Source organism: Amphibalanus amphitrite, unplaced genomic scaffold (assembly GCF_019059575.1).
Source record: "Amphibalanus amphitrite isolate SeventyFive unplaced genomic scaffold, NRLGWU_Aamphi_draft 000374F_arrow, whole genome shotgun sequence".
Taxonomy (NCBI): domain Eukaryota; kingdom Metazoa; phylum Arthropoda; class Thecostraca; order Balanomorpha; family Balanidae; genus Amphibalanus; species Amphibalanus amphitrite.
The window spans coordinates 71685-85663 of NW_024881868.1; the positions used below are offsets into that span (position 1 = coordinate 71685).

The 13979-nt window shown below is 46.4% G+C and overlaps 1 protein-coding gene across 8 annotated transcripts in view; it reads right to left on the bottom strand.

The window, feature by feature from the left end:
• Positions 1 to 13979, bottom strand: part of LOC122389845 (protein eva-1 homolog C-like) — an 89573-nt gene that overhangs the window by 16287 nt on the left and 59307 nt on the right. For 4 of the 8 annotated variants that reach the window (XM_043382283.1, XM_043382281.1, XM_043382280.1 and 1 more), the window contains exons 4-7: positions 11670 to 11816; positions 10182 to 10325; positions 8724 to 8861; positions 678 to 902 (exon numbers count right to left, since the gene is read on the bottom strand). In XM_043382283.1, coding sequence (XP_043238218.1) covers positions 678 to 902; positions 8724 to 8861; positions 10182 to 10325; positions 11670 to 11816 — 654 coding nt within the window. The remainder of the gene's footprint in view (positions 1 to 677; positions 903 to 8723; positions 8862 to 10181; positions 10326 to 11669; positions 11817 to 13979) is intronic. The other 4 variants (XM_043382287.1, XM_043382285.1, XM_043382284.1 and 1 more) reach the window with 1 other exon arrangement.

Consider the following 13979-nt stretch of genomic DNA (forward strand, 5'->3'; position numbering starts at 1 on the left):
GAGAGAGAGAGATCGCTGTGAGGCCCGGGCGATTAGCTCCTATACAAAATAGAAACACAGCCAGGGCAGGATGGGCCCCCCACAGCGGGGGCGTAGGTACTAAGTAGGTACACGGGCCCCTGAAACTCCCTCGCCCTCAGCCACCCCCCCCCCCCCCCCCCCCTGTGTCTTATGCTGCATCCGCTTAGTCCTAAAGTAATTTGGCCCACCAATAATTAGCAAGCATCTAACCGTCGCCGAGCTGTAGATGTCGTGCGGTGCAGCATGTATTCAGGCGCTAACTACTGCTGCCACCTGTGGACCAGATCATAAACTCTCACCTGATAGATGGCACTAAAATCGAACGCCTGCAGTTATGCAGTACCGCACTACACGTCTGGTTCGTCTACTCTTATGTGTCGCGCCAATGCAGCAGGGACGTCTAATCAACTGAATTTTCTATCGAGTCAGCTTCAGGACTGAGGAGAGCCATCTGAATTGTGCGAAATGACAAAACTGAGGATCTTCTCTGCTCGGACACTAAATATCCACCGATACCCCCACTAAATATCGGGCCGGGACACTAAATTTGTGTTTCCAGACTGGGATGATGATCAAAAGTGACGAATCTCCCAGTCCCGAACCACTCTGCCCTTCCCCAACTTCCAAAACTCGTCTCTGCTATCTGTCTGTCATACCTGACACGTATCGGTAGGTGGTGATCCACTCGGTGATGAAGCCGATGACGTGCCGCTGGCTGGTCGTCATCGGCACCGACACCTCCGTCGAGTTACACTCCTCCTCCTGACCGGCGGCCGGGGCGGGGGCGGGGGCGGGGGCGGCCGCCGCCGGGCGCGACGGTCGGCTCGGGGCCGCCGCGTAGCTTATGTCTCCCTGGATACCATCGTAGATAGAGGCGATCACTGTGGAGCGGCACCAGTTACAGCCGATGGCGAGCTGCGGAAGGACTGGGCAGGACTCCTGGAAGGAAAGAGTGGTGAGGAGCGAAATAAGAGGATCTGCAGAGGAGCGGTATAGATAAGCCAGAGGGGAAAAATCAGGAACGTCCTAATTCGAGCAAGAAAGGATATTTTGTTTAAATTCGAATTTTAATCTATTGAGGAAGGAGCATTGCCAGGTTAAGGAAAGCAGGACCAAGACTTACCAGAGAACTCCGATTAATTGTGGCCTTAAAAAATAAGATATATGTACCAAGGTCGATAATTTCAATGGGACGCAAGAAGGACCTTTGCAGAATGGGGCCAATCTAAAAAAGTAAGTGAAAAGCTGGTCCCATTGCTAATAAAAAGATTTTTCCATAAATTAGTTTCTGCCAATGCGGTAAGAATAAAGAATATTTTCAAAGTAAAAATAATAATAGTTTACTATAACATTGAAAGTAACTAAGGACTAATGTGAAGCAAAAAAAAACATTTTACGAAGGATGTTAATATCCAATGGGTCCAGATCTTCTTACATATGTGTCCACTCTAATTATATAAGTGTTATAAATAGTATCCTGTAAACTACTTAACATCCTATATGAAAAGACGACGATGATGATTTGCCAGAGGAAAATGTAATCCCTGACGTGGGCATTTTTGTCTCTTCTTTGTGATAAAACTAACGGCTATAGCCTACTCGAAAACTAAAAAATGAAGCATGAACTTATTGTCTTAACAAATAACTTTTTCAATGAGACGAGATTGGCCCACAGCAGTTCCCTGTAGCACTTTTTACTCGGTCTAATTCTTGCTTCTCTTACCTAGAGCCCTCAACAAATATTTTGATGATCCGTTATTAAAACGCATGATTCGCTGCAGTACTTTTCTTTTTGAAAGCAATAATAAGTAGTTTGCAGTGCAGCATTCGAACCAGAAGCCGAATGCAACATAAAGCATGCAGCTCAAAATACATTGAAAAGGAACAAAGTCTATGAACTACGATACAGTAAAGCCATCGGTCGTGCGCAAAAAAAGATCAGTTTCTGAGGCTTTTAGGCTTATGGATTGGAGCAAAGTATTGGATGTAGGGAAACTATTGAGGTAATATAACAAGCAACGCATTATAAAGTTATTACACAAAAGTTTCTGAAAGCATCGTAAGATCAATATTGATCGGTAGATATCTCTCAATTTCGCAGCTAATCTATTAGGAAAATAGCAAAAGTTATCGCACAATTTGACATTGCAGCACGTTTGTGTTGTAACGCTGCTTTATATGATCTATATTGATGTATTTTTATTTCTTGATAAATTTCGAAGATGAATTAAGAATAACAGGAATGAAGCAGTCTTGAAGCCCCTAGAGTCGTTCATTTGAATAAATCTTCTTATAAAACATAATAATAAGAGCATGCCATGAACAATAGGCAGCAGAATGTTATTATCTGAAGACGGGATAGACTGCAATCTAACGAGGTACTTAGGAAACGACAGGCCATGAGTCCATGCAAGGTGGCATGGGAAGACGTTGTTTGGCCGGATATGAATTGGAAGAAAAATCAATGACAGAAGGCATAGATCCCGGGTGGACATCTGGCTACGACAGGCGATGGAAGTCTGGTCTAGGCTCAGTCGACAGGCGATGGGACTTTGGTCTAGGCTCAGTCGAGTGAAATCGACCTATACAGAGAGATGCGGAAACCGGTAGGTTGGGTAGTGGTGAACCATTGGGAGACAAAAACCATTGTGACATGAAGGTATGTTACATGAGGAACATGAGTACATGAATGCGAAGAAATAAAATTAAAACAAGATAAAACACACATGGCTTTTAATTCTACTGTTACAGAGTATAGCACAAACATAAGAGTACAATAGATATGATGGCTAAAAAGTGACTGTCTACGAGTACATTGAACTATTATGACAGCATGAAGCGATGCATATGAGAAACACTTATTCAAGACAGGACGATACGGTTACAGCAGGCATTATAAGTTATTAGTCGCAGCGGGAAATGTGTATTACACTCATTCACAACACACACACACCTTTATTCACCAGAAAATGAAATGCTGCTGGGGCTGGGCATGCATTAACAGCGACACTATCCAGCGAATGTGTGGGGCTACTAACTATTATTCTTATTGTTATTGGCTATGTTAGTGAAAGTGGTATTACATATTTCTATACTATAAAACAGTGAAAATGCAAAACCCTCTATTTAACAAAAATGGGATAAGTCTTTTTCACCGGAATTGAGCGTTGCTAAGGTCATAATTTCCACCTCTAAGAAGTCCTATAAGCATACCTATACCAGTCATTGTTCTGAATGTTGCATCGCCTAATAACTAAGTAATGAAAAAACGCTGGTCAGCAGTTTAAACTCGAAAACGTGCAGTCTATAAACTGTACTTCATTTTGTTGGAGCGGTTTTTACAGGCCCTCGGAGCGGCTCATACTGCAGACAGACACAGGGTCGATCGGCGCTCAATTATTTATTCCGAAGCGAGGAGGGACCCCAGTCACGCAGGAGATTCGCTTCATCATGAGATGATCGATACAGTGCAAGAATGAAGCCACTGACCAGGCGTACTTATTCACCATAAAAATCACAAAATCCAGAAAAAACAGCACAGTTTTGACACATACGCTTCCAAACCGAAAACTAATATTTCCTAAACATCGAGTGGCCACGCAGCAATTTTTTTCATGAGTGCGGTGACTATCCAATCAACCACTCGCTGCAGAGAGGCCCAGAAGCCAGAAGGTCATGCATGCACCAGCCACCAATAGTGGCTGGTGCTGTGTCAACCAATCGACCCGACATGCGCCGGTGGCGAGGCTCAGGCCAGAAGTTGACCGTACATACAGGGCCAGTCAATGTCGTTACATGCCACTATAGGCTGCTGAGTAAACGGCACACGGCCGCCAGCTCTGTCTGTCAACTGTACGGGTTTGCCGCCGCTCCATTGGCATACCATGATGCAGTGTCCGGTCAGGTCTGTCAGGGCTCTATTCCGTGTTAGCTCCCAAATTAGACAGTCAGGTGTCTTGAGTTCGTGCATAGCTCCGTTAGTCTCGAAGAGCTCCGTCATTATTCTGTCATATCTCAGTCAATAGCCCGGTATTGGTGTGTTATTGCGCCGTCAGTAGCCCCATATAGGGTTCTTTGATATCTCCGTAAGTAACTGTACGTTTGAGCTTCGTTTAGGTTTTGTTCGTAGCTCGACAGATCTCCGTCAAACGCCCGCCATAGCTCCGTCACCTCCGTCAGCCCATCCCCGTTCGATCGCAGTTCTCCTGATGACCCACAAAGATATTATCTTTCTATGCCACAAGGACGCCCCATGGCCCTTTCGATTCGCTTTGGCATGGGCACTGGCTAGTCTCTACCCCTCCAAGCTAGCTTGACTACCGTCTGAACCGCCATCTGTTCAAACTGCTGGCGGCGGTGTCACCAGTAGCGACCAACTCGTCGCCCCTGACACGCACTCTGGCTCAGGGCCGAGCGCTGTTCAAATGAACGGCATAGCGGCACGAGCCTATAACGACATCCGAGCACGCCACGACACGACGACCAGGTTTGGCGACAGTTTTGTGCCTGGCGAGGGCTGGTTATACCAGGAGGTTGAATGGAGTTCAAAACTGCGTCTCACGCAGGAAGGCCTAATTACGCTCAGCAAACCCAAACCAAGAGTGAACAGCATGGGACTGATGTCTCTCAGCCAGCCGGGAATTCGCAGCACACAGGCGCAGAAAGCTCACGACGAGTACCAGATCTCTGCCGAGTGTCGTCACAAAGACCGGATGGTGGCAACCGTTCACGACCCCGCCTCTGAAAGGCGCGGCAGACGGACCTCTAGCCGGAGCCTGTCAGATGCTGTGACGTTCGTATTCCGATACAGACGAATTTTCAATGGAACCCCATGCGATCAGTCAGCTTCGATTATGTCCAACGCTACGAACAATGACAGTGCGCTCTTTATTTTGCGAGATAGTTGAATGGCGTATGATATTTACTTCTATTCAGGTGCAAGGAAATAGGGTGTGAGGCAGAAATTAGCTTGGAATTAGCAATTATAGTTCTCGAGTATATGTTTTATTTTTGAAAGGATTTATCCCATCCAAAAAAGGAGAAACTGCGTCTTGCGTGTTTTAACCCTCGCCGGCACAGGCCATTTTGAGTCCTTCGACGGCACAAGGGGGGGGGGGTTGGTACGACCCCCCCTCGCGTTTGGCCCCTGATCGAGCTAGAGCTTCGCGGAAAAAAACGAGCGTGTTGCCCGTCACGAGAGGAAGCCAATGATACCCAATGTTAAGGTCCTAGGTCATCGGGTGACCTTCCAGGTCAGGTCAATGACCCGAAAACCGGGAAAATCGGGACCTGTTAGAAAGTCGTAAAGTGTGGCTGCTATGTGGTTTTCCGGGGTGCTGATCACGAATATCGTGTTAGTTTTGATCAGAAATGATGTCTTTAAGCATTTAGACCAGGTCGGGTCAGGTCAGGTCAGGTCAACCGGTAGGGGTTGTGACGGGTATTCGTAATACGTGTCAACCGCCTCGGACAGCTTCGTAACATGTTACGAATGCACCAAAACTACTTCGTCAATGTTCAAATGGCTGCTAAATTCGGATTCAGCTCCAAAAACTAGCCTAGAAACATGTAAAACTCGAAAAAGTGAACCGAGGTCACCCGAGGTCACCAAAGGTCAATGACCTGACCTGACCTTCAGGTGACCTTGACACCCACCCTAATGCATGGGAGCAACATCAAATCACATGTTTGAACATTTGAAACCACGAAAAGCTTGCAAACGCGCGGCTAATGCGAGCCGACATGCGCCGAACCGCGATTTCGGCCAAACATGGTCACAGAAAAGAGGTCACAGGTCAAAGGTCATTGGGTTCAGGGTCACGAAATTTTCAGGGTGGGTGTAAAATTGATCAATGCGAGGGTACTGAAAGTTTCGTCGCGATCGGCCGCTTTTTACGCGAGTTATTCGCGAAAAAACCTTAGGGAGGGTTGCATCAACCCCCCCCCCCCCCTGTGCCGGCGAGGGTTAATATCAAATTAAAAATAATTCGCAAAATCGAGCGGTAGCCCTACTCTTGAAGACAATTGCCGTTGGAACATGACTTCGAGCAATAACGGTCACCGGCCGAGTCCATTTTCACGGTATAAGGCGTTCACGGAATCCCCTGGCCTGCACCTCACGTGCACGCACAGTGTCGCAGAGAGACCAATTATAATCGTCAGTATATAATTATATAATCGTCACCAATAAGCATGCAAAATACTACGCATTTCGCACCACGTATAAATTACGATATTGAACCACATACATCAATGTTGACATATCTCGCCCCTAGAAATAGCCGACAAGGTCACGGGAAACCAACCCGAACCGGAGCGTCATTAGTAGACCGAAATAGCTCGCACAGAAGCGACAGTCCAGGTGACGTCATCCGGAGTCCAATCAAGGGGCAGCCTGTAGCACTCAGTCCTGGCTCTCCTTACCGTGGACAGAGTCCCTATCAAATATACCGTAATTTGCAAACGATTGACTGCAGAGTCTTCGATTACTTCTCAGAATTTGGGTGCAGCTTTGCGTGCCGGCCGCCAGTTTACGCTGGCCACCGGTCGGTAGTCAGCCAGTTACACAAAACGGTTTTGTCACGCATCGATTCCTTGATTATAGATCGGTTAATTAAAGCAGGCTAAAAATTTAACGCAAGCTTCGAATTATACTGGGATGAGTAAAAAATGCTCTCAGAAAACAGTGTTGATAATAGGTTATTTGTGCGCAACAATGTTTTGTACCTAGCAACACAAAAGCAATGGCCACCAGTGATATAACTGTTACCTTTAACCCTCGCCGGACCTATTGGTTTTCTACATACGCCCCGGCCGAGGGGGGGGCGGGTACGACCCCCCCCTCGCCGTTTCGCCCCTGGTGGAGCTAGCGCGTCGCGGAAAAAACGAGCGTGTGCGCCGTTACGAGACGCAGAGATTGGTACCCGATTTTAAGGTCCTAGGTCAACCGGTGACCTCTGAGGTCAGGTCAAGTGCCCCAGGGTACGGTTCAGTTTTTGGTGAATAACTTCGCAAAAAACGGCCGCAGAGCGCCGATTTTGGCAGCATCGTGTTTGCCTCGCTCAGGCGCGTCGAATGATATACTTTTTGTCCGGGTCAGGTCAACTTGGGGTGTTGACCTCAGGTCAAGGTCAGGTCAGCACCCCCAGGTCACGAAGTTGGTCGAAAGAGGTCATGTCGCATATCATTCGATTCGGCAGGCCTTCCTGAGTCCATTGGTGCCTTTCCCGACTCGCTAGCTCAATTTGATCAAGAGTTATTGACGAAAAACTAATTTGACCTTGATGACGTCATAAATGACGTCACGCAAGGTCAACATTGCAAAAGTGACGCATCTAACCTTGCAAGGAGTGTATCAAATCACGATTCTGTGTGCTTGAGATAGTTGGAGATCGTTCCCGGCGCCAGAATAGCAGTTTTAATTTTTCCCCATTGACTTATAATGGTGAGGTCACGAAAATGACCTGACCTCATATGACCTTTAGGAAAAATCCGAGATATACAAGTTGTGGGACTCATAATGGATACTAGATCCTGCAAGTTTCATTTCCCTGTGACATCTCCTCTGGCAGTGAGGGCGTTGCGAAGTTGCGACATCTGAAGACCGTGCAGAGGTTCACTTATGACGTCATAGGTCAGTGACCTGACCTGACCCAAAAATGCGGTTGGTGTCAAAAGATCCGGCTTGGATCAAAGGTCAGGTATGCCAAGTTTCAGCTCTCTATCGCCAGCGTGTTCGGAGCTATCGCGAAAAAACCCTATGGGGGGGGCGGCACCCGCCCCCCCCCCCCTCGGCCGGCGAGGGTTAATGTTTAACGAGCGTCGTTTTGGTTGCACTGCAGTTTGCACTTTGCGCTGTTGCTACACTTAATTACCATAATGGTAGTAATATATTATAGTACAAATTCATCATAACGGAATGGTAATGTGTCAACGACACTCTTTTTCACTCTTCCTCATTTCAGAGCATGCTTAGTAAGACACTGTTTTCTAATGCGATATTGCATAAATATAAATGACAAAGTGGCTTATGTCACGCGCCAAACAGCGTCCCCCATTGTTTCCCCCATAACCACCCTGAAAGCCTAGATGAGGCCTGTTACCCCAGAGCACCACCGACAGAAGAGTGCTGTGGTGGTTGACTGATAACGTCAGCATCAAAAGTTTTGATAACCCGCTGAGAACCACGCTGATTGCTGTTGTGAATCACAGCAGCAATCAGCAGCCTTTTAATGATTTAATCAGCAGCCTGTGATCTTCTTTCGCCTGGCTCATGTATGTATCTAATGATAACGCAACATTAATACAACATTGTATAGTATGACAAGAAAATTCGTTGCAACTCCATACTAATGCCGATGCCAAGACGTTATGCATTTTTACTTATAACTTATAAGGACGCTAAAGAAATAGTCCACTTCTAAGATAAGTTAGGTATGTGTAGAACAGTCGCTCGTGGTGTTAGATTAGAATGTTAGCGGATGTGAACCGAGGCGCGTTAAGTTTTATTTTGATTTTAAATCTGCTGCACATTAGCTTTATATCAACTGACAACGTTTTATTTACAGACAGGTGATACGGGCCATGATGAAGGTCATCGTGTACAGCATGCAAGTCGAGCCAATCCCCGGTCAAATGGGTTTAGTGTCCCGGTCGAACCAGTACCTAACCAGTAGCGAGCTCTAGCTAGCGTTAGTACTCACTTTTTCCACTAGGTGACGGGCTCGAGGCATCCTGGTCCGGAGGCAGAACTTTTCGCTTTACAGAGGGCGCTTCTGTCGCGTTTCGTCTGCGAGCCATTTCTTCCTGATCGTACTTCTCACGGAGGATTGTCTTTGGAACTGAAAACAGATATAATTTAAGTATGTTCACGCACAACGCATACAGATTAGTCTTCTTAGGCAATATGAGAGCATCAGGCAAATTGTAAGTCATGCGTTGTCTAGCGGGAAGCACAAAATTGGAAGACATCACAAGTGACAAGGTCGATCCTTTCAGAAATATTTAGTGACCTTTTCAGTCTTTTCCATCCTCAGGAGGATCAACCCCTTCTCCACCACACCTATGATACCCTGATCCAGACTGGACCGTCACCTATGTCCGACATGAGTAGCTCCTCAGGAGCAGGCTCACGTGCGGTGTGGGTGACCGTTTGTGGGGCTGGTTAACCTGCATTGTGACGGGCTCCGCCCCGGCGGCGCGCCAGGGTGACCGCCCGGACCAATGTCTCCCCTGATTCCCATCATCCTTCCGCTCTGAAAAAGGCCTGGTCAGGCCGAACGGGCCTAAAACTACAAAACAAAACAAAAACTCACTTAGTTGGAATGAAATAACACTGAAGGTGCATTTAAATGGATATCCTCATCTTACTTCCGTGATTCCCTATTCACAAGCTCCAATTTTTCACCTATTCCGAAGAAGCAAATAGGGAAAAGTAAAATATGTAGAACAAATGTTCCGAAGCAACGACGGTGCCTACAGGTTATGTGAAGAACGAAAAGAAAATGGCGTCTATTAAGTGTGAACTTCATCATTTCATGAATCCATCGATTTACGTTCTTTTTTCAGCTGGTGGCGTAAATTGTTCAGAAAATGAGCATTGCTTCAATGTGATAATTAATTCAATTTTGATGGCTGTTTTGGGCCTGCCTGACGGTAAAAATATGTCATCAGTGTAACAATGAGACAATTTGTATCCTAATTAAACATCAGACTCTAGATATCTATATAACAGTGACACTAAAACGCCTTTCGACATCTTACTGCAAATGTTGACGAAAATAGCTCACAAAAGCCAAACAGAGATACGAGGACCCGAAACCGCGATCGATGGTAGTAAGTTCGTCAGCGGTGACGATAAACAATGCTACTGGAGCCCAACTCTGTCCGAGAGTATATCTATACCAGTGGTAAATCTGCTCGCGTACAAAGGCTCGCCAGAGACTGCAGCAACGCCAACATTGAATGAACGAGCAATAAAGTTTCGCCGCCTTGTGAACATAGGGCAAATAAGTTGGTATATAAGTGAGTGAAACAAATCACAGAAAGCGCTTCATAAACACCCAGCTCACTCAATTATCATGTAATTCACATTGTCATCCGATACTGCCAAGAGTGGCAACTGGGAACTGGCAATACCTCCTCTGCTGAGAAGCACCCACCGCATGTATAGGTGACCTTGAGGTAGGCGTTGTGGTCGGCGGGGCAGGGACGGTTGAAGAAGTTTGCGTCAGCGTTGAGCTCACAGCTGGAGTGACCCTGGCACATGTTGATCATCTTCTCCGAGGTAAAGCTTGCCTGACAATCTGCGAGAAGACCAACAGGAAACGGGGTTAGCGGTCATCGGTGAATGAGACAAAAATAGAACGAATGACGCAGTTGGCGAATTATGATACCTATATTAAACAATACCGTATGGTTTATGTATGTGGATGTTGTTGAGCGTAAATTACGTACGAATCTTTCTTACCGTCCATTGTATGCGTTTCATCTTACGAGCATGTACAGCGTGCAGCGCATGTGCCATTTGGCATGACAACATCAGGATGTAACAGAGCACTTCCAATTGTTACATGTGAGCACTGGACTGGGCAGCAGTAACAAAAGTTGCAGCTTGCAACTTTGTGTCATTAACCCTCGCCCGCACATGGGGGGGGGTGGTTGCCACCCCCCCCCCCCCCAGGTAGTCTTTCTGCTCTGCACTCAACATTTTTTGAGCTAGAAGGCTGATTTTTCGTATAGCTGCTCCTCTATCCTTTCTTGATGTCTACTGAAAATTTCAAGTTTCTGTGATTTTTGGTTTCGGAGATATGACCTTGTTTTTCAGGTCATGTCATGACCCAAATGGCCAATTCTCAACATCTTGCGTTTGCCATGGGCCTTATGAGCTTTTGACACCCTGATTTCGGCCTTTTTTGCCAGTCTTACCTCCTACCTATCATGGAACATGTTGTTCGACGATGTACAGGGGTCAAGGTCAGGGTCAAGGTCAACCTAGGTCACCTAAGATAATTGCGTTTTAGGCAAGCTGAATTTACTTTTTTTGAAGTTTTTTGACTGCATTTTTGGTAAAAGCTTCTCAGATCATGATTTCATGTAATATGGACCCAAAAACAATCGGTGCACACATCAGTATACACACAGACACACACAGACATACAAACACATATAATTGACCTTGACCTAACTTGACCTGAAATGACCTCAGCAGCAAAATTCTGGTCGGATAGTGTGACAAAGAGGTTCTAGCTGGCTTGGCACCAGAAAACAGCATCGTCATCGGTATTTGATAAGCAGCACACTTGATATCCAACGGTGACCCAAAACAGCAACATTTTTTAGTTTGACCTGACCTGGAAGGTCAATGACTGACCTGAGAAGGTAAAACTGGGTATCGTTGGATTCGTCTCTTCCCAAAGAATCTTTTTGGTCTTTACTGCTAAGCTCTATCTCCAACAGGAACGAAATGGCGCGGGGGGGTGGCAACCCCCCCCCCCCCATGTGCGTTCTAGGATGGGAAAATGGCATGTGCGGGCGAGGGTTAACCGGTCATTGGTGGAGCCCATGGTGGAGCCCACCAGTAAGCACTGACCAGTGCTCAGTGATCAGTGGCCAGCCCTGCAATATCTGAGGAGCGGAGGCGGACCCACCCGTGACGGTGACGCCGGGCGCCTGCGGACACTCCACGCTGCCGTGCTTAGTGACGCCGAAGCTGGCCGAGTAGATGGCGATCTTGGCGTCGTTGCAGTTGATCTGATGTCGCTGGCCCTGGCAGACCACCAGGTTCCGGAACACGTCTGTGCAGACAGATAGACACACGGATTATGGACGTGTCAGCCGTCTACAGGAATATGTAGTCTATACACTTATACAGGGCATTTTGGTCTTGAAACCAATTTATTTTCACATTGTTAACCCGCGCCCCAATGGCGGTCTCCGCCAACTTCGCCCTAGTGGGGGGGGGGGGCATATGTTACCACCCACCTCTAACTCAAAAACAAAGAGGGCTAGAAAGACGCGGTAAAAAGCAGTCGATTGCTCTCAATGCGTTCGTTTGAAAGTATTTCAGTCATTTTTCATCTTATAGCGATATCGGGGTCACCAGAGGTCATCAAAGGTCAAAATTTGCCAATGTTCATTATATTTTTCAGAAAACATGCCATTATCTCAGGAACTATGGTAGCTAGAAAAACGCATGGAAAAGCAATCGATAGCTCTTGAACTCTTCTTTTCAAAAGGTCATTATCAAAATTGACCTCAGGTCACGGGTTTAGCCTCCAGAGGGCAAAAACTCCAAAAATAGCTGTTTTTACGAAAAGTGTTTTTTGACAATAACTTTCGACAACAAAAAGCCACGACATTTTTATTGCCAGAATCGTGTTCCTCTCGCCGAGACGCGTCGACTGAACTATAATTTGACCTTGAAAGGTCAACTTGAAAATTTGACCTCAGGTCAAGGTCATGACCTGACCGGAAAAGGCCATGTTGCATATCAGTCGATGCGTCTCGGGAAGACAAACACAATGAGACCATCCTCAGCGTTCTATCTCTTTCCAATCGCGAGTTATTGGCAAAAATCTGTTTGTAGCCTCAAATGACCTCGGATGACCTTTCTAGAGGCCATCAGCAAAAATGACACCCTGGTCATCACGGGTGGTCCAAATCATTGTGATTCTGAAATATTTGGACTGTTCCTATGCGTACACACGGATCTAGAGGCATTTTCATTTTTCTCCATTGACTTGTAATGGAAAGGTCACGCCACTGACCTGACCTTAGGTCACGGATATAAAAAATCCGAGATATACAAATTGTAGGCGCCCATAACATCATGCAATCCACCAAGTTTAAAACCTTTCTGACAAACACTGCAGGCTGGGCATGATTGCAAACTTTTTTAGGCTTGGTCAGTTAACTTGACCTGGTGACCTGACCTGACATGACCTGGGGTCGAAAATTTCACACATTGTCCAAAATTGATGTACCAAAAGCTACCCCAAGCGGCGCGGCGCTACGCGCCGCGGTTTTTTATTTACACGCAAAAAACGCTACAGGGTGGTAACATATGCCCCCCCCCCCCCACCACTGGGGCGAAGGTTAATTATGAAATTGTTCAAGCAATTATTCGAGCGAGGAATTTAGGGCATTGCGCTACAATGAAATTACTAAGTTCAGCAGACAGCAAAAGTTGTTTGAAGTTTGCTATAGAAGGATCTATCTGTACATGCCTGCTCAGATCAAAGGGCACTTAATGAAACGTGCCAGCCTGTAAAGTAACGCATTCGTGCCTTGATACGACATTCAACCATTTTCATCAGACTTTGTGTATTCTGGTAAATGCTTCTGATGCATGTTTTAACGCATACGAGCAAACCCAAGAATGAGTCTGCACATTTATATTACATCGCCAAATAAGACAGCTCATGAATGTAAGAATCGCTAATTACTTTTCTATCAGTTTACAACCGCCAATTTACCCATTGACATCCAGTGCTGATAGAAAGGGCGCATTATGGTTCTTTTGTCGCCGCGCCCAAGACCCCCGACAAACACGCACTATTCTCGGCAAAACTCTGCGGCATATTATTTATCGCATCTGCAGCTCTCTATTTGGTATGGAACGTATGGAAAGGTAGTACTTTTCACCTCCGGCGACTGCACCAATATGCGATGCAGAAGACTACGTCCGGGTGAAGTTTAGCGATTCGGAACTCGTCAAGAGTCCCGGCCCTCGGGGCGCGCGATGGCGCTTTGGCAGCAATCAGTGCCGGAAATGGGTGTTCTCGCCCCGTCCCCGTGGACACCAAACGTCTCCTTTCCAATCACACTGAGGTGCGCTTTGGCGCCATTTATAGTCACCGTCAGATTTATCCAAGAGTATGTAGGTCCGGGACACTATAAAGTCAGGTCAAGTGGCACAGCTGTTACATCCTTTTTTATTTGTCAATTGCATGGTGTAA